The following is a 20,556-nucleotide window of genomic DNA, read 5'->3' on the forward strand; positions in this document are numbered from 1 at the left end:
ATTTGTAGGAAAAGGCTGCTTTATCTTCCCCCTGCTTTATCTATCTTCCACATTACCTTTCTCAGACTGTGAGAATAAATACTGACAGTAAAGCTATTTTTAAATTGATTTTATTTCTGTGAAATTTATCAAGAAATTCAGCTTTTTCTTTTTTCCCTGAGAAAATTAAAGAGACAAAGAGCTTCACAAACTCAGAGGGAGCTTATTTGTGCTGTCACAAGTATTCCTTGATCCCATTCTGGACGGATTACCTGCAGCACGCTTATTTTCCATGTCTACTCTCTGCATCACATCTTTACTACAGGTGCCAAATACAATGGCATTGATGTTCTTTCCTACAGTCTGGAGCAGAGCTCTCCAGTCAGCACAGCTCATTCAGGGTCTCAGACACAAAGCAAATCTGAGATATGCAGTGCCAGCAGCGTGATGTTTCTCTCTGGTGCATACAGAAAAGGTTTTACTCTGATCCCTGTGCACCACTGCATGTTCTCCTTCCTTTTCCTGCTGCTTTGCTGCAACTGTGCCTGACCCTGCAGGATAGTGCAGAGCACGTGCCTGGCCACAGCTGAAACACAGGAATGGGAAAGAGCTGTCAAAGCTAGAAGAAGGAGGGGAGTATCTACATCTACTTTGTTTTATTTGTTTGTGAACATCTTTCCATTTGTCTCAGTCTAGTAATAAAAGCTCCCAGTGCCTTGCTTCCTACACGCACGGAGCAGCGGGGTGTTGTATACGCACAGAAAGCTGGCGCAGTGTGATCAATGGCTACAGAGGCTGCATGCTTTAAATCAGCCAGAAGGCAGGCAGAAGGGAGCGTGTTTGTCCCATGTCACAGCAAATGTGCGTGTCCCAGGGCTTTGTTTCGCGCACGGGCTGGTGCTGTACGGGGAAAAGCTGAAACTATGGAGGTTGACAAAGCAATCTCTGTCCAACTGGGAGCCAATGCTGAAGACCAACTGAATCCTTGAACACTATGCTTAGCATTTTTTCCAAATTACTTCCTTGTATTAATTACTACCCTGTATATTGTTGATGGCTACAACCTTCCAGAAGTCCTGTTAAATTCTTGGACTCAATGGCTTTCCTGCGTTAATGACTTCCACATTTTAATCACATGTGAGAAAGTATTTCCTTCTTTTATAGAAGTATTAATATAAATGCCTGGCAGCATCTCTTCACAGACTGAAAATATTTTTAAAGAAAAACTAGTTTCTAGGCAGTATGGAGACAGCTTCAGATAACTTTAAAATTATGCATGACACCACAGGGACATAATACAGGTATAAATACAAGTCTGAAATACTTGATAAATTCAAGAGACAAGACTTCGGATTTACAGATACAAATTCTATATGAACATGACAACTTAAGGATTCTTACCCTTCTCAGTACTTCAAATATTAGAAACATGGTAACATGTAAAGAATCTTAGAACTGTTCCTGTGAAAAATGATCCAAGAAGTTTTAATTAAATGGAGAGAAAGAAAGCGGTCAAGTTGCTAAAGAATATGAATCTTCTGCCAAACTGATTTACGGATAACAGCAGAGCTCTGATAACATCAATCAGAGCTAAACACATATTTTAAGTCAGCAAGCCTATGCAAAATACTACTGTGTGCAAGCTGATATTTAAAACCCAGTTCAGTATTTTGTGTTCAGAAGGCAACGGACACATATTAATGTGCAGCTGTAGGACAGTCTCTGTAACATTCTGCCATTCAAGATTACTGACTAGATACTAACCCACCAATTCAAATTTTAGCTGAAAAAGGTACTTTACATGAATTTTAATTTTTGTGGAATCCAGATTATAAAGTTGAAGTAACCTGGATTATGTGTGACTAACAAGTGATAACCTTCACAACAGAAAAGTTTCTCTTTCTTGTGAATAGGGTTGCATTGCTCCTCCAGTTATAACTTTTGAGTGTTAACAAGGCAGCTGAAGTGGCTGCAATGTCACACAAATATGGATCTTTACTTTTTTGTGGACTTGCTGGGATTACTGGGGAAGGTGATGAAAAGCCTGGCAGACACTGAAAAAACCAGCACAGACCAGAAAGTTATTTCTGGGAGCAGATGTTTGTTCTAAGTGCACTTACAGATGGATGCCATGCAAGGGGAAGATGGCATTTTACAGGTACTGCACTCATTCATTTCACTGTCATTGAGACTACTATTAAAAATATCTATAAAAAAAGAAGATTCAGTGAGAGAGAAGGGAAAACGATGACATACCCAGGGCACAACTCCAAATAACGCAGGAGATGGTCTGTGACGTCCTTATTACTCATTTCCTCTCATAAGATTTTGACCCTTGACTACCTTATCCTGAGGCTTAAGGCTCATGGTCTCTTTGCTAAGGGGTGAAGACCCCTTAAAAAGGAAACAAAGGCAGCCCTTGACACTGCTGTTCTTTCAGAGGGGGCTGAGACAGGCAGGGCTGGGAGCCCAGGCTCCTACCCAGGGCAGCAGTGAGTTACAGCTTCCAGAGCACAAGCACCTACACCCAAATTGCTGCCAAGAGGGAGCCTGTTTGGCCACTCCCCAGTCCACCAAGGGACCACACCAGCTTTAGGACTGACTACCAGCAAGGACAGTAAGACTTGGAGCAAGAGCTGAGATGGATGCTCCTGCCATCCCTCCCTTAACTCTCGTTGCCCAAATACCCCGGTCACTTCTCAACCCAGTTTCTGGACAGCCGCTTCTGTTTTTTTAGAGTGATATAAAGCAAAGTGAAAATACCTACAAAACACTAAATATAGCAAACTGTAACCACTGTGGAGCTGATTCACAAGCAAATAAGATGTTCCTGCGCTCAGGGCACTGCCATCCCTCAGAGAGACAGGGGCTGATACAGCTCCAGCAATATGATTTTCATTTGTAGACACATGTCTGTCAAACCCTAAATCTCATACTGTATTACCTTTGTGACTGATTATTATGTGGGTCTGGAAATAATCAAAGGGTAGTCAGTTGTCTTGAATTTGATAAAATGTAAGAATTTTTCTTACTCAAAGTGTCAAAAAATATTAACATAACTTGTACTATATAAAGTGGAAAGACTCCAAAACCAGGCAGTGTTCCATGTACCTGGAGTGATAAGTAGAGGAATGGTTAGCTATAATATAGACCTTTAAAAGAATAAAACTCCCTTGTAAGTTTCTTTTCCATCTGGGAGAATACTGCAATTCTCCGTGAAAAATGCCAGCAGCAAACTGTCATGCTGAATTTTCCTCTACAGTATGTATTTGATTCCGAATCAATCCCACAGAGAACAGCAGACAACATCAAAACAGAAGTCTTTAATTGCCCCATAAAATGAAGATTACTTTAGACCCCTAAAAATGGACTTTTATGAGTATATCCCTGGAAAATGAAACCACTAGACATTAACTGCAGATATCTGGGATTCATCTCATATACTACTATTTTTTTTTAAACTTCATTGGAAATCATATTGAAAGGCCTACAAGAAGGTACATTTTTGGATTATCATGGCTTTTGTGTCTGTGAAACAGAATTTAGAACATATCTTTAATGCAATGGTCCACTTGGCCTAAACAACCCAAGGAAAGAAAAAAGTTGTTTTCCTTTTAGAAAACGTGATTTTAAATGTTTCCCAGTCACAAAAGTAAGCATAGGCTGAGCTAGCATTTCAGAGCAGATTCAGTTTACATAGAAAACACCATTTCTATCCTGGAATAAAAATGTTTGCAGCCATTCTGTTTGAATTTTGAAGGTACCTCTTTCCAGCATGACACGTGCATGTGTGCGGTAGGTGTCTGTATTCACCAGATCTCCCATCGTGGTTCTCCTGAGTAAAGGAGAGATGGGGAGTAAAGCAAGTCTCTCAATTGTTGCTTTTTGTAAAGTGCATGTAAAGCGTTAGGAAATGGTATTTAAATAATTTTAAATGATTGCTGATATTTCCTTCAGAAAAAGGTGAAATAATCTGTTCTTACTACAGACTCTGCAGCAGCACATTTATCAGTAATATAAGGAAATGTGGTCACTGACTGATGCAGCTGGCTCAGCTAACAGCTTTCTTGTGGCAGGTGAACTTTCTACATCCAAATTAGGATAACCTGCTGATTAAGCCAAGGGATGGGAGCTCTGGAAGACAGGCCACATTCACTAAAAGGTATTTTTTAATTGTATTATTTCAGCGTATCCTACCAGCAAGTTATCTGGAAAAAAGATTCAAAAGGAATTCAAAGTGGTAACTCAGGAATACCAATAAGTCTCCAACTGAGTGAAAAAGCAGCTATGGGACTTGATGATCCTTATGCAACATGGGCATTTTGTGTTACTGAGCACCTGAAGCTATTAGGACACCTTATTTGCTTGTGGTCTCCCACTTTTTTATGCCCATCTCTTAGGGATTTGTGGGTTGTTGGCTATTTCTCCTGAAGAAGCCTTCTCTCTCTCTCTTCCAGAGTACAGGCATTAGGACAATTTTTATTTTATTTTTGATTGAGTGTCTGGGAGAGGCACTTTGGAGGCACTCATGTGATTTCATATGTCTGACTTTATTTTTTTCCATTTCTACTGGCTTTGACCACTTGAATAAGCTTCAGTATTACTCTGAGTATCTTTCTCTCTCTTACACATAATCCTTTACAGATTACATGTCTTGTTCAACAGCACAGGGAATATTTGAAGCAATACATCTATTTGTATAGATCTGCCAGACATTCTTCCTATGCCCTTCCTGTGCTGTGTTTGTAATTTTATCTGTCTTTCAAAAACTCAGTTAAGGGACTGTTAATAAAAATTAATTAAATGAGTCCTCTGACAATACAGAGCAGCACCACATAGATGACATATAACCAGTTCATGACAGTGCAATGAGAAAGAAGCAGCAAAGTACTGATGAGTCTCTTCTGCCTCCCTCAAAATACTTAAGGAAGGATGCTCTAAAGTGGCTTGTTAGAAAGGATGTCATGTGATACAGAATGCGAAACAGATGCTGCTTTCTAAATGAGGCACCAGGGAAGCTAAAAATAAAGCAAGCAGAAAGGTAAAATGGATGAATCCTGGATGTCTTCTCCTTATTCCTAATGAAAATAATGCTCAGCATTTTTTTGAGAAACAAGGGTGTAAAATATACAGAGGAGGGTTAAGAAAGACTATGGATGAAAACACCCAAAGAAGGATCCAAATAATTAACAAGCAACCAAATAAATGAATCTGCAACATTTCATCAAAGAAATAATTCTCCAACTGTCCAGAGTGTTTTGTTTTCCAGCAAAGATGCAAAAATCCTAAAGCGCATTACCCTGTGTATTGATACAACTTTTTTATTTGATTCTATTCCAGCACACATCCAATATACTGGGAAAAGAGATGAAAGGAGGAGGAAAGATGAAAGATACCCTTATAATCAGGAAGGGAGCCATTGTGAAGGATAAATAACTTATTTGCCAAACAAAATGAATGTGAGGATACACAGAGGAATTTCATCCCCATTAATGCTTACCAGTTGCTTCTTACTGTAGTCAAAGCAAGGGAAAGATTTTTGACAATGTAACCTACCTGTGAAGGTTTCTGAAATTTGATTTTAACTACTTATTTTCTCCTGAATATGCAAATCTAGAAGTGGGAACATTCTTAATTGTTTACTAAAGGTGTGTAGTGTGTAGGCAGGTGGGCATGACTGTATGTGTGGGTAGGTATTCCCACTATTCTGAATGCCTGTGAATGAAAAGGTTTCTTGTCAAAAGGAAGCTAGTTAAAAATAATGGTATTGCTGTTTTTATTCAAAATTTTCTGTGAAGTTTTCCCACGTTGTTCACATAAGCCTCAGTTTATGATTTTAATGTGTATGAAACTTCTAGTTAATTTCTTTCTTTTTGAAACCAGTTATCCCAAAGCAAAATAATGAGTGAGAGGCTAAATTGACAGGGTTGACTAGGTTGAAATGCTCCCACCATTCCTGGCTTGCTCACCTGCGTTTCACAGTGCATTAGTCACAGTGTGTGCTGCAGAGCCCATGCATGCCCCACCTCTAGGTTCCAGCACTATTAATTGAATTTGGGGATGCAGCCAAACAGCTTAAAACTTTCCCTTTCATATACAATACAGTACTTTGTCTTGTTAGGACAGGAACCTTGGGTGAGCTTGCTCAGGCGCTCTGCAGAGAATTAGCACTGGGAACAGCATGTGGGCTGAGTTTGCTCCAGCCTGCCTTCCTGAGACTTACAGCAGGACTATTTCAGCAGCCACATTTCCCTTTATGGCAGGGCCTTCCAGAGCATCCAACTGCAGTAATGTAACCTGTCAGGCAGAGCTGTGTCCAGCACAGCCTTGCAGGGAAGTTGATCTACCCCCTCTGGCACTTGTCCTCTCAAGTGATGAAAACAACGTTATTGTAGAGTTCAATGAAAACTGATAAATTCTGACAATTCCATGCCACTCTTCGTATGGTCTATAGGAAAAAGGGGAAACTAATATGGAATGTAAATGTGCCAAACCAATTAGAGTTGATCATGCACTTCAGACAAGCACCTTTCAGCATTACCTGCCACCTAAATTGTCAGCCAGCCATGATTCTGCTTCGCTGGAGGACTGTGCCCAGCACAGCACCCATTCACACCTCACCCAAGGGATGAAAAAGGAAGAAACACTGTGCTTTGAGCTACTGCTCTTAAAATGATTCAGAGCAAAAGGAAGTACAAATTCAGGGTTGAGGAGTGAAGTGGGACTGAAAAATCTCAGAACTGGCTATTTCAAGAAAACGATAATCAAATAATGTATTTAAATGCAGTCCAGTACAGTTATGTTGTAAGAAACCAATTAACCTTCTTTCAAGTATCATAGGATCTAAGGACTCATTAAATAAATTAATAGTATCATACTTCATGCTAATTCATCAGGTGCTATTAGTAGCACACTGTTCTACCACAGTTCCTTTCCCACTTCACTACAGACCAGTATTGGGTATCAACATTTTTGTAATTTGGGTTAGAAAAAGGATTATATCAGGTTGTAACCTAATGTTACTAACACTGACTAAAAGTTACGGAGAGTAGTAACTACAAAAAAAATCACAGAACCACTGTAAGCAAAGCAATTGTTACTAAAACAATTACTAAAACAATTAAAGCACTTATTTTACAGCTGCTTTTTCCCTGATCCACTTTGAGTGTAAATGGATAATTTCATTTGTTAGCTCTAGTCACACAGCTACAGCTTGCTGGTTTACTGTGGGTAACCAGCAATAAATTTATATGATCAAACCCACTGAGACACAACTGAGATCATTTTGATCATGATGCAGGAAAATAGCCAACACAAATTTTATAGCTTTCAATAATTCTCTGTGCATCACAGACTTGTCATATGAAACAACTAACTAATGATGAAAGCAAAGCACATCCACAGGATCTTTAGAAGCAAAAGCTAGTTGTATATGTGTACATATACAGATAAAGATATGTAGATATATCTATATATATGTAGTTGAACGTGTCAAAGGGTGTTCATTAAGCACAGTGCCCTGCTCATGGCCATCCTACCAACTTCGGAACCACAGGCAGTCCTTGCCATGACTGCTGTTCTATCCATTGTACCATCACAGATCTCCACACTGCACTGCACAGCCAGGGGCTCCTCCCACTCCACAGCCTAGTAAAGTACTACCTTCAACACTTCTCAAAAGCATGGAAAAGTTAAAAGAAGGAAAGAGTTAAAAGAGCCTAAACAGAGCTTTGGAGAAGTTTGTGCTTTAGTGATAAAATTTTGGCCTTCTCTTTTCAAACCATTGATGTCTCTCACACTGAGTTATTATGATGCTAATTTGACAGAACTTTTCCTCAATTCTGCATGCCAAAGTCAATATCATAGCAATGGCTATAATTCTCTTTCTCACATCATATACTTGCAGTCCCACTCCATGAGCTGGGAAACCAAATGAGAAACCAAAGGAAAAACTGTTTCTTTGCCAAACTGGAAGGACACTAGTAAACAAATTCTTGAAACTATCACCTTAAAAACAGACTTTCAAGAGCCTTAGAAGCTTTGGGTCAGTGACTACAGATGTTAATCCAGAATTTGAGTCAGCTTCTGAAGCAACCAGAATAGGTCCATGTCTATCAGACTTCCAGGACCACACTCCTTCTTCCCCTGTTCTCCCCATAAAGGCACATATGCCTGCCCACTTTTGTTCTAATATCTTGGCCCCATTTCCAGAGCAGTGTGTGATATCCTCCTTCCACTCTTTAAAGATGTGACACAGGATCCAGCTGCAACTACACTGAGATTTGGCTACAAAAACCATGTGCAGCATGTCAGTTGCTGGAACTTTCATTCTGACATACAAAGCAGTGAGTTATGATAGCTAGATAAATAAAAGATTACACAATAGTAAACCCAACCTCCTTCCTTACAGAATTTTGCAAGCTTCAAATGAATGCTGCAAAGTACTTTGTAAAGGAGAACCATTGTAGGAGTAATAAAGAAAGAAAATGGATGGAGATTGTGGTGATAGGACCACTTCCTTTGTCACACTGGCCCATAGTTATAAGAACTAAGAAATAGAAAGGCCCATTCCAGGAACAAAACCCCAGCATTGAACAAGATGATTTTCCATGCTTTGTGACATTCAGATACCTAGCTACCCTCAGAACCAATTTGAATTTTTTAGTCTTTAATTCCTACCTAGCTTTGTAACACATGACTCTTCCTAAGCTGCTCATAACAAGAATCAGTTCACCTGTATGCTACCAAATCAAATTTCATTAATACATACTTTAATTTCATTAGACTCTGAGGGGCTATGAAAAATATTTTAGCTCTGAAGAAGTCAGAGGAAATTTTGCTAACTCTCAATGTTAGCAATATCCCCAAACAAGATGCCAAAAGATTTGCTTCTTAATTGTGCTATGCAGTTCCTTTGACTGGCAGCCATCTCCTTTCCTGCCATTTCAACCCATCCCAAGAGAAAAATTCATACTTTCCTTGAATCAGTTGTCCCATGACACTCGCTGGAGGTTCAGCAGCAGCAGTATGTGCACAGCTGTAAAACATCTGGCACACAGGTGTATGAAATGGCATTTGCTTGCTGTCTGACTAGTCACCACACATTTTTTGGAAAGATAACAAACAGTTATTGTGCAGAAAGACAGATAGTACTATTGTGCTCGCTATTGTAAGTTACATTTAGCTTCAATGGTGTAATCTCCAGGGCAAGGCAGAAGAATAAATGTTAAGAAAGAGAAATTTTATGGAAGCCAAGCATGGTCCTTCATATTGGTACTGATAATCCGGCTTGAATCCAGGTTTATTGCCAAGAAGCAAGTGAGTAGGGCTGGAAAGAACACTTTAAATAAATCCTCTGACACTGTCTGAAATGGATGGGAGCAAATGCTTTCCTTTGCCAGCTTGAACTTACAAGTTAATGCCAGCAACATTACAAACATTAATCTTAAATATAGCACCAATGACAGACTAAACACAAACCTCTAAAAAAGAAGTAAGGCTGTATAAAAGCAAATTCGATATAGAAAAGGCAGCTTACACAGAGCAAAGAAGAAAATGCATTGCTTTCAGCATAAGACATTACATATTTGGAAAAAAATATGTAAAAAATGCAACCAATCTCACATTTGCCAAAGGTATTGATTGGACAAAATTGCTAACTCCAGATTTCTACTTAAAATACTAGAAGACAGACCTACATGGCAAAACTGAGGAGGTAACTCATGCCCAACACCTACCATGAGCATGCAGGCACGCACATGTGAACTTTAACACAACAGGTGCAACACTAGCAATGAAGATTTTACCATGGACTGATTAAGCCACATTCAGAATCCCTCAACAGCTTGCACTACAACTGGAAGCTGCATCTATCTTCATCACTGGCACCACTTGGGTAAGCCTTTGCTTCCTCACAGTACAAACATCTTCGATTACTCCTCACGCATCGGCAATGGACGTACGGTGGCTCGTGTGTGGGCAAACGGAGGCAGCACCTGCTGCACGCTCCTTCATTCCCCAGTAACTCATAAAGAAACTTGATGAGACTCTGCTGGCACTAGGGCTCTTCTACCTGAACCAAGTTTTTCAAACAGCAGCCCAAGGAACAGACCCTCTGATTTATGGTCTATTAAATATAAATGACCTGGTCTATATGACATCTCAACATCATGATCCAGTTTGCAAACTCAGCCTCCTTACCATTGCAGAACTCTCAATTTCCCTCTGCCCTTATCCTCTTTCTGTTAAGAAAGAGCATATTCTACAGCAATATAACACCAAACTCTCAATGTGGGCAATGCACACAGGAAAAACAACTGTGTAATCCAATCAAATCATCCAAGCAATGTGGAAACCAGAAAACACTGACTGGTCTTTTCCACGTGCTGTCATACCCAACAAAATGTTTGCTTTTTCTTTCTGTCTCAACTTTCTTCAGAAGGTTTTCTCCCCAAAAGAAAAGGTTCATCACGTCTCTCAAAAGCTGACGGTTATTGAAATGAAATGGAATAAGAATGATTGGATGAATAGTCATGAAGACAGGAAACATGATCCAGGCATTTTAGAAGGAAGGGCAAGTCTTTCTATATACTACTATAAATCAAAGCTTTCCAAATGTTTCCAGCACCAAAATGGATTGGCAACATGAGGTGACAGGTGCTTTGGCAGAGATAAAACTGACAATGCAAAATGAAATATGTGTACTTTATTAAAACAGTGAGCTTTGCTGGCAGTTGGGGTTTGTTGAAATTCTAATCAAGTTTTCAAGAAGAATTAATATTTGGAATTAGAAAGGAATGCCTCATCTATTGGCAGAAGCTTTAAGGCCCATTTAATTAGTCCTGAAAATGAACCGATGCAGTATTTTTCTTTAACTGATGTTATGCAAATGCATGCATGTTTCAGTTTACCTGTGCTTCTCCAGACTTCATACTTCTCTATCTTCGCTGTTAAGGCAGCTGGAGTCAGTGAGCAAATATCTCCCATTTTGATGCTCAAACAGGAATTCAGCTGTATCCATAACTCTTTATTTACACTGGCTCCATTCTCCATTGAGTTATCAGTACAGGACCAAACCCTCTGAGCATGGTACTGCCAACTTTTTGATTTGAAAAGTAAATGCTAAAGATCTACTAGGAGAAGTGAATCCACTTTTCCTTCTGCAAATACTCTTGCTAAGGTGGGAAAGGTGCCAGTCCAAACACTTCCAAAAGAGATGAAAAATAACAAAAACCTTTCTTTTTGCTTAAGAGATACGAATAATATTCTGAGATATTACCTACAGTGTTGAATCAGCAGCTACCTTTACCTTTTGATCATCCATAAAAGACAACCTTCAAGAGATGAAACAAAGACCTGAAAAAGACCTAGTTTTTGCTAAATAAGTGGCAAGGAGGCAGAGGATGACTCCTTGATTCCATGAGTATCATTATGCCCTAATGCATCATCTACACTGTAGCAACGTTTCATAAACTATTTCAAAAACAGGCTTTGCAGCTGCTTGGCCTGGAGGGTGTATCATGGGATTAGTACACAAAACGAAAGCAAAACAAATACCTCAGATGCTACTGAAAATTTCTGCTGGAAAATACAAAGATTTTGTTTTCAGTTTTGTTAAGAGATTGACAGATCCCTCCAAAGGAATACAGATAATCAGCTAAAATTTAAGTTACAACATTTAAGGTGGAATTTTTTTAGCTGTTTATGGGCTGCTTCTTTCTAGTTACCATAAATTTTTATAATTTTACTAAAAATAAGTGAAAACCCAAACCAACAACTTACACCATTCCTATGTTCAAGACCAAGCTAACTTGGGACCGGCCACCCTTCTCTGATGTGATAAGTTTGAATTTGTACACTCACTCAGGTCAGCAGCTTTCTAATATCTGCACATTTGTGGCATCTTCCAGTTAACACGTGGATCACTAAATGCACCCTGCGTATTAAGTGGACAATGGAAATGTTTTGGAATAAATATAAAAAGCTTCAACATCTCAAAGGATTTTAGAATTTGGGTTGCACTATCATCCAAACAAGGCCTCAAGTGGCACATACTACTGCTAGCAGTACTAGATTTCCACAGAAGTCAGATAATTTCCCAGTGGTGCTGCTTTTGATGGACAATTTCCTTCTCCTTGGAGTACAAGGACTGTACCTAACTTGTGCGTCCTCTGCGACACGACAGAAAATTAGTGATGAAAAGCACTATGAAAGACACAGTGTGTTACTGCAAATATATCACATGATAGCCTATCAAATGGGAAGAATGGCACTGCAGATTGATTTTGAATAGCACATTTGGGAGTTGCTAAGGACATCCATTGCACAGTAAACATCTATTGCCTAACATCTCGCTTGTCCGCCAGTGACAACAGATTTTGCATCCATTAATGAACAACTTCCAAAATACACTTTTTGCAGCCTTTATCTAAGGGTATGTGAAGCAACTTGTAATATAAGTTAAATAAACTCTTCAAAATATGCAGGGCCCCATAACCAGTCTCCTTAATGAAAGGTCATTTCTGATGTACCTTATTTATCTTTCATGAATGCCTCAAGGCATATGTAGGTACACTAAGACATCAACAACCACTTTTACAATTAGGTAATTGAGTCTGCAAATTGCAGTTAATATCCTTGATTCCTGGCTATCAGCTGAAGGCATTAGTCAGAGATTTTTGATCCAAAGAGAATGCATGAGAAAGACTGGAAAATAGCTGTGTGCATGTAGCATTCAAATGAATACAAAAACTTCTTTTGGAAAAGAACTGAGACATTGCTTGGAAAATTATTACATATTTTGATTAATGGAGATATAAAACAGAATAATTAAATAGAAAAATCAAAACTTTTACAATCTATCAGCTGGAAGGAAACATCAACATTGATAACATGGCTTTGGAGGCAAGATAATAAATAATATGCTACCTATGAAATGATATGCAAAACGGGCAAGTAAGGTAAGGGCCCTTCACAGCAAGAGATACAACCAGATGCTGTGAATCACAGCAACTCTCAGATGCCAACAGGATGGAGAGCCCAAAGATTATTTGTTACCTGCTGCCAAAAGATATAAAATAAACCAGCACATCTAGAACCAACACTTGGTGCCAGTTCTGAGCACCTGTCTTGATTCCTGGATGCTGGAGGTGACCTGCACAGGTGTATCTTGGTGCATGGGAGTATGCAGCAATGACAGCCAGAGTGACTGAAAATTAGTTTATTTTCTCATCCTAATTTTGCCTCAAGATTTGCTGCACTGTTGCAACATTATTTTTTATATCTAGGAAAGCTATCTATTCCTTGAAGGACATGTGGGAAAACAGTACAAGGAAAAGAAGAAAGTGTTGAGAGGTGAATGAGAGGGACTGGAAAAAAAAAAAGGGGAAATATGTTCTGTGCAAAAAGGGATGGTACCAAAGCCACTTGGGAAAACATAGCAGGAAGCAGAGAAAATCACTAGCTGAACTAAGAGATTGAACCAGCAAGATGCAAAGACCAGAGGCACATGACTTCAGGAGATAACTGCTAAAAGAGAGAAACAATGAAGCAGCAGTAATGATATTATAGAGTCCTAATATCTCTCTGAGGCCTGAGAACAAATACAATCTCTAATGTAGTATAAACAAGATCCATCTCAGTAGTCTGAACTTCAGGAACAATTCTGCTGTGGTGCCTCAACTAGGAGAAATTCCCATTTTGAAGATCTCAAAGTCTAAAGAGCCAAAGCAAACAAGGAAGGGAATATAAAGATGTTGAGGGTTTATGACAACTGCATTTTTAAAGCAGCAGTAAAGAACTACTCACTAAGAATTTATCATATGCATCTAAAAACCCATTCTCAATGGAATTAAGAATCAATACACCATTGCATCCAAAGCCAGATAATTTTAAATGTAATTAATATTTTCTTCCATACAAATTATATACCACTGTTAGAATTACATAGGGCTGAAAATAACATTATTTAGAGGTTGTGAAAAGTCAGAAATACCTGTCTGCTTTTTCCCCCTCTTTTTTTGGGAATTGTTTTCTCTAATTATTTCTACAGATTTAAACAAAAATAAATTTCAGCAGCTGATTTCCTCTGAAAGTCTATTCCTCCTATAGATTCTTTCACAGTTGGACTTAATTTCATCACAGGACACACAAAACAGAAAAAGAATGGGTCCAAAATGCATTTACCTGAAACAGGCATGTCCTTTCCCATTTTATCTTTGAATGCAAAAAAGTCAATTAGTTCTTAACTTAGTCTTTTCCATAAAACTACAAAAATCCTTTAAGTTTTGTTGGTTTTCTGTTGGTTTAAAACAACTTCTGCAACTTCATTCATCATTTGTACAAAACTGCTGTCCTACAGCAGCTGTTTTTAACACTTCCTCAGTAGATTTATCTTTTGAAGTTCTCACTGCAGTAAGTTGCATCAGACTTATTACACATATGGAACAAAACTAATAGAAACTATTTGGCAATGCTTCCCCATGACCTGCACTAGTGATGAACACACTAACTCATCTATTTATAAAAGCAGACCTGATCATGGCATCAAAAAGAGAACAGATTCAGATTTTCTTCCTCTGAGTACCTGGAGGTTTCTCCTCAATTTACAAATGAATGTAGCAATTTCAATTTAATGTGGTCCTGTAAGTAATTTTACCTCATGCAAAATGACACACTAATGTGACACAGCCAACAGCACTGTCTCAAATAAAAGAGATGTAAATATCTCCAGTTAAAATGGAGTTAGGTGAAGGTTTGAATTCATTTTACAATTAAAGCAAACGTATTTTATGCACTTGGCAACCTTTCCTCTAAACTTTCTTTTAATTCATCAACTTTTTCAACGAATTTACCCACAAGAAATTCCTTAAGGCTTCACACAAATTGCTTTACTACTTTCTTTTTGTTGGTTTTCACTAAACTACAGAATAAACTTTACTGGAGGGCAAAGTACAATTTACCAAAACAATTTAAAAAAGTGGAAGCTCATTTTGTGGCGAAGGCTAAATTATGTCTTCCAAGAATCATATTTGGCAGGACTCTTAATACAGCAGACTGCATTGGTTTCCAGAGGTTACGTCTGAATTAAGAGAGCCAGCAACACCAGCCCATAAACAGTAACACAATATGTGAAGGAGAGCTGGAGCAGAGAGCTGAAGATCATGAAAAGTTCAGGACTTCCTGAGATTGAATTTAGGATGTAAAAGCTGCTTATTGCTCAAGCAAGTACCATTAAGAACACACCTTTCATTCAGTACATTCCCTGGCTCACTCATGCCTGGAAGAAGCCAGAAGACTTCTAATTGACCTCCCTCCCCACCCTCTATCCTTTTAACAAGCCTGGAAGAACAAGACATAGTGACACTAATGCAAAGGGATGGAACACTTCATACTCAAGCAGTAAAACATGGATTTGAGTGACACAGAGACAGGGCCAGACACAGGCAGAAGAAAGGGGGTAACAACACACACTTTGAGGGTATTCACGCTCCTGCTCCCCTGCACAGATGTTGCTGGCACATGGAAACATCTCCGTTCTTCAAATGAACTCAGGAGTATTGGCATGCACATTTTGAAGTTCTGACCACACAGAAAAATCCCACATTTTGATACATTTGCTTTTCAGTCCAGGACTGATCCTGAGAGCAGCAAGTATGTAGTTATTGGTTGGTTTTGTTGGGTGGTTTTTTTTGTTGGTTTTTTTTTTTTTTTTTAATATACAACTTCCTCTTGGCTTGATCCCTGAAGTTCTAAATTACACATTCTATGTTTAATGTATGCCATAATCTCGTTTGCCATAAGTTTTATGGTGCCAACAACATAGCTAATTTCTCTCCATTTAAATAAAGCCTTTTAACTGCAATTTATTCTCATGCATATCCTGAGCTTAAAACTATTTCTATTTGAAGGACCAGAGAGAATAGTCTTAATTTCTGCAATGCAGTGATTCAATTTTTTTTTTTTTTGTCCACTAGCTTTTCTGCTTCCCAAACTGGACACATTCCATCCTTTATATCAAACTTGTCAAAATAAAAACTGCTTCCAGATGCCAAAACAGCTCCCAGAAGGAAAAAAGAGAAAAATAAAGGAGAAAAAAAAAAAACCACCAAAAAACAAAAGAGAAGGAAGAGGTGGAAAAGGTTGAAAAAACAAAAGGAAGAAAAAGGTTTTTTGACCACTGTAATAAAGATATGATGGTCATCTATGAAATCATATCAATTTGCTGCAATGATAGGTACTAAAACTGAACACAACGAAGGTGTGGTTTAATGGGTTAAAAAATGCATACATTTTCAATGCAGTCCACAATCCAAATAAAATGTGGATAAACAGAGTGATGATTCCTAATACTCTCAGCTGTCAGCAGAAATCTCTCCACTTACAGAGAAATATCGGACGATCAAACTAAAAGCACCCTTCTATCAACAAATTCATTCCCACAATTTACATTTTTCTGCACTTATAAGGAAATTCTTCATACATCACATGATGATTGCTCCATTCATTGCACTCCACCTCCAGTAATAACATTATGAAGTAAGTCAAACATGTATAAACCAATGGATGGAAAACTGCCTTTTCAACATAAATACACAGAAATCCTTAAAACACTTTCAACAAGAAAGAGATACCACTCAAAAAATGTTGGTCAATGGCAAAGATGGATAGGAACTGATCTATATAGCAAATACATTTCCTCTGGATACTGATCCAGTGCATACAAGAGCAGGAATACTCCCTGTTGAGGCTGCATTTGAATGGACATTCAGAAGGTTCAACAAGGCCAAGTGCCATGTGATTCTATGAAAAGAGTAAAAATATAGGAGAGCAGGAGCACTATTTATATACCAATGTCCTTTCAAACAGACACGTATCCTGCATAGTAGTAACACTCTTGGAAACCTGAAATTGGATCTGAGCCAAAACCATGAGCTGGATGGTGAAAAAAATCTGCAGGATGGCCTTCTGAACAACCACGGGCTGAACAAGCCCTGGAGATGCTCACGAGGGAACTCCACTGTGAGCAGGGAAGTCAGGCATCTATAATCTCATAATATGAACAGCACTGCATGTAAGATACCAAACTAGCCTTTGTTTTCCAGCAAAATAACCAGACCCCTGTATTTTGGGCTATTTCATGGACTGAAGAAAGGTAAAAAGTCACAGCTTTTGTCATACAGCTTCTTTGAACAAACTCTCAGATTAGCAGTTCACTTCTTAGCCCCAGCAGATTTTGAGAGCTGTGCAAATGCAGTAACTTCTGAGCAGCAAGAAGTAAGTGCTGTGAATGCAACTGGGAAAAAACAACTCAGTGGTACCACCTATGTGATGTTTACTACTTCCTTTTCGGGGTGCATTTGTCATATTATGTTATGGATGGCATTGCCTAGAAGAAAAAGAAGTGTAATATAAATTAACATCACTGAGATTCCACTGTCTCAGGTGTCACAAAGTTCACTTGTCCAGTAGTACTTCTCCCCCTCAAAGCAGACTGAAAATCAGAAGCCAAGCAGGAACTCTTAAGTGGTATTGAATTTCATGCTGTTTTGTGAAAAAATATAAGTGAAAAGTAAAATCAAGCCAGAAGATTTATTTTCACTTACCTAAGTTAAACTTATAAAAGACTAGAAACAGTACAACAGTTTCTACAGGTGACAAATTGTCATAGTTCTTCCAGCCTCAGTCTACTGGTTGTTTTTATTGAGTGAGCAAGTAACAAAAACAGATCATCTCAGCATAAGAGCTTGCTGATGATTTACTAAAAGGCAAACACATTTTCTACATTTCTCTGCTGCTTTCACTCATGGAATGCTCGTTTGATTGCAACAGTGAAACCAGAAGGCTACCTCAAGACACACTTGATATTCAGTATTTTTAGGGTGCTAGCGTGGTAGGTGCCTGACAAGATACAGAAGATTCGCCACTTCAGTGAGAAGTTATTATGCAGTGTTATTATGCAATCCTTTCCTATGCAACAATGCAGCTTTCTCATTGGCACATACCCAGTGTTCCTCTCTAGACTGCTTTTGATTATAAAACCAGAATTTAATGAGAAGCAGAGCAAGATTTCGTGAAGATTGCAGGGGATATATATGATATTTGTGTGACTATCACAAACTCACTGATCACTATCTGAACTCACTGAACACTATCGCGTTTACTCACTGATGTGTTGGTTTTAAATGATGATTAAAACTTAGTATCTTTATGCCATTTTGCATATTTGTAAAAACAAGAAACAGTTGATTTGGACTCAACTACCCTTTTAAAACTGCTATAGACATGTATTCTCCAACTAAAAAAAGTGAAGTAAAAACCTGTAAAAAAGTGTCATGAAAAAATAGCCCCTGAGCAGCTGTGCAGAAAAGGAACCACGACCTGATTACCTAATTCTCACTACTTTTCCTGAAAGCATGTACTCTGAGGTTAACTTTAGACTCAAAGTCTTCAGAGCATTGCTGAGCTTGAAGTAGGACAGCTCGTGCAGAACTTTAACATTTCTAAAATACTTTCTTTCCAATTGCAGCATTCCTTTATATGACTGCATAGCTCATTCTGAATTTCTTCATGTCACTACCTTTTCTTACTAAGCCTAAAGCCCAGCTCCTTATGTTGTCTAAAGAAACATGGTTATTAAACGAAGACACTGAGGTCAGGCACTCCAGCCTAAAATATCATGCAATTATAGAATTTTATCTTCTGAAAGTCCCTAGAGAGAAACTGTTTAGCCTACTAGCTCCAAACTTTGACATGTTATTAAAAAACATTATTAAAAATGTGAAACCGGTTAAAGAGAATGTTTCATTTGTATCAGGCATTTTTTATATGACTTCAAGAAAAACTTAATGTACAGCTGCCAGGCACTAACCTATAAAGTGTCAAGCACTGGTATAGCTAGAATGGGATTATCATCCACTGGATGGTTATGAAGGTAAGAGTCAAAATTATCTCAAAGCAGCCAAGCTTTGCTGTAAAAGTGAATATTCACCCGTCTGGTGCCACATCTCGGATCTTTTGCAGCTGTCCCACTATCTGGAGTGTTTCATTGGGAATACTCTCCTGACACGGCTTCATGCCATTCCCTTGGGTCCTGTCACTGGCCACCAGAGGAAAGGAAGTTGCAGACTGCAGTGAGGTCTTCCCCTCAGTCTCCTCTTCTGTTCATTTCAGAAACCAAGATATTTCAGCTGCACTTCATAAGGTTTCTGCTCCACACCCATCACCATCTTCATAACCCTCCTCTGGATGCTCTCTAATAGCTTTGCATCCTTTTTTTTTTGTGAGGCATCCAAAACTGCACACGGGACTTGAGGTGAGGCTGAGGTGACACTCTGTTCATGGCATTTCATCATTTCATAAGTGAAGAAAGATTGTTCTTTTCAAAGCAAACCCATTACCGCTTAACAAAAGCAAAATTCAGTATGCCAGCATTTGTACCTTTTGTATTTTTTTGAATAAGGACATATGAGGAATATCTCAGGAAATACTTCAGGACTTTTATGTGGGCGGGTGGGTGGAGTAGAGGAGGAGTAGCAGCATAACTTTATCTTTTAGCATTGTGCAAAGAATGTAGGTCAGCCTATTCCAATGGAAATACCCCATGCTAATTCTTCACATTCTTAGACATAAACATCTCATAATTTCATAGGCCAAGAAATCGTGAATTTTATCCATGGTCCTGTCCCAGAATTGTCAGGGAGACTTTACAGTTTGTACCTCTGGACTCCTTATTTAAAAAAAAAAAAAAAAAAAAAAAGTAAAAATTTTGCTTGTCTAGGAAATTGCTAATACAAAGAGTAAATGTTAAGTATTATAGCTTCTATAGTCCATGTCACGACAAAATAAATTAGAGAAGCTCAGTTTCTAATATCTCATTTTTGTGTAACAAATGCAGGATGCATCTATTTCAATATAAAACAATCTGGAAAATGTCCTTCCTTCCCTGTAAAAACTATTCCTTAACTAATAATAGATATATATTTTACTGTGTAAAAGTATAACCCATTTTTAACCTCACATTGTCATACAAAGTTCATGGAGAAAATACTTAAAAAGAGGAAATCAGAGTCCATTTCCTGTTTTAAAAAGGATAATCCCTTGACCAGAAGGCACAAATACTCGTTCCTCTTTAAACTTAATTAACATACTATTTATTTTATATTTCACAATTCAGTGAAAGAAAGCAAGTTGCTGGGAACATTATTATGTTCAAAACATCTTTCACCTTATTTATCCGGAACTCAATAAAACTGTTCAGTCACAGACTTGCAGCCTCCAGCTAGGTTCCTGCTATTAGCCTTAAATCATTTTTAGAGTTTCAGTAACAGTAAGTTGCCAAGCTCAAATATACAGCTATCTACATCTGCTAGATAGTTTGTCTTACTGGACAGTCTGGAAAAATTTCACTCACTTGATCCAAACTGTAAAGTTTTTTTTTCTGTTATCAAGGAAACAAAACTTTCAAAATTTGCAAATCAGCATTTGAAAAATAGATCTGTAAGAATGTTGAAAGAACAATGTTTTTTTTCCTTTAGGTGAGCATAGCCTGTCAAAAAAGTGCATGTAGACAGGAGTTTT

At 38.3% G+C, this 20,556-nt stretch overlaps 1 protein-coding gene across 2 annotated transcripts in view; it reads right to left on the minus strand.

Annotated features, from left to right (window-relative positions):
• The window catches only part of MTHFD1L (methylenetetrahydrofolate dehydrogenase (NADP+ dependent) 1 like), a 143,666-nt gene that overhangs the window by 18,287 nt on the left and 104,823 nt on the right, over positions 1-20,556 (minus strand). The window contains exon 26 of one of the 2 annotated variants that reach the window (XM_033512764.1): positions 19,121-19,705. The exons of the other annotated variant lie outside the window; for it this stretch is intronic. Within the exon in view, the coding sequence (XP_033368655.1) occupies positions 19,646-19,705 (60 nt within the window). The 3' untranslated portion in view covers positions 19,121-19,645. Of the gene's footprint in view, positions 1-19,120; positions 19,706-20,556 lie in introns of those variants that run through there. 2 annotated transcript variants of the gene reach the window in all.

This window comes from Parus major, chromosome 3 (genome assembly GCF_001522545.3).
Source record: "Parus major isolate Abel chromosome 3, Parus_major1.1, whole genome shotgun sequence".
Taxonomy (NCBI): Eukaryota; Metazoa; Chordata; class Aves; order Passeriformes; family Paridae; genus Parus; species Parus major.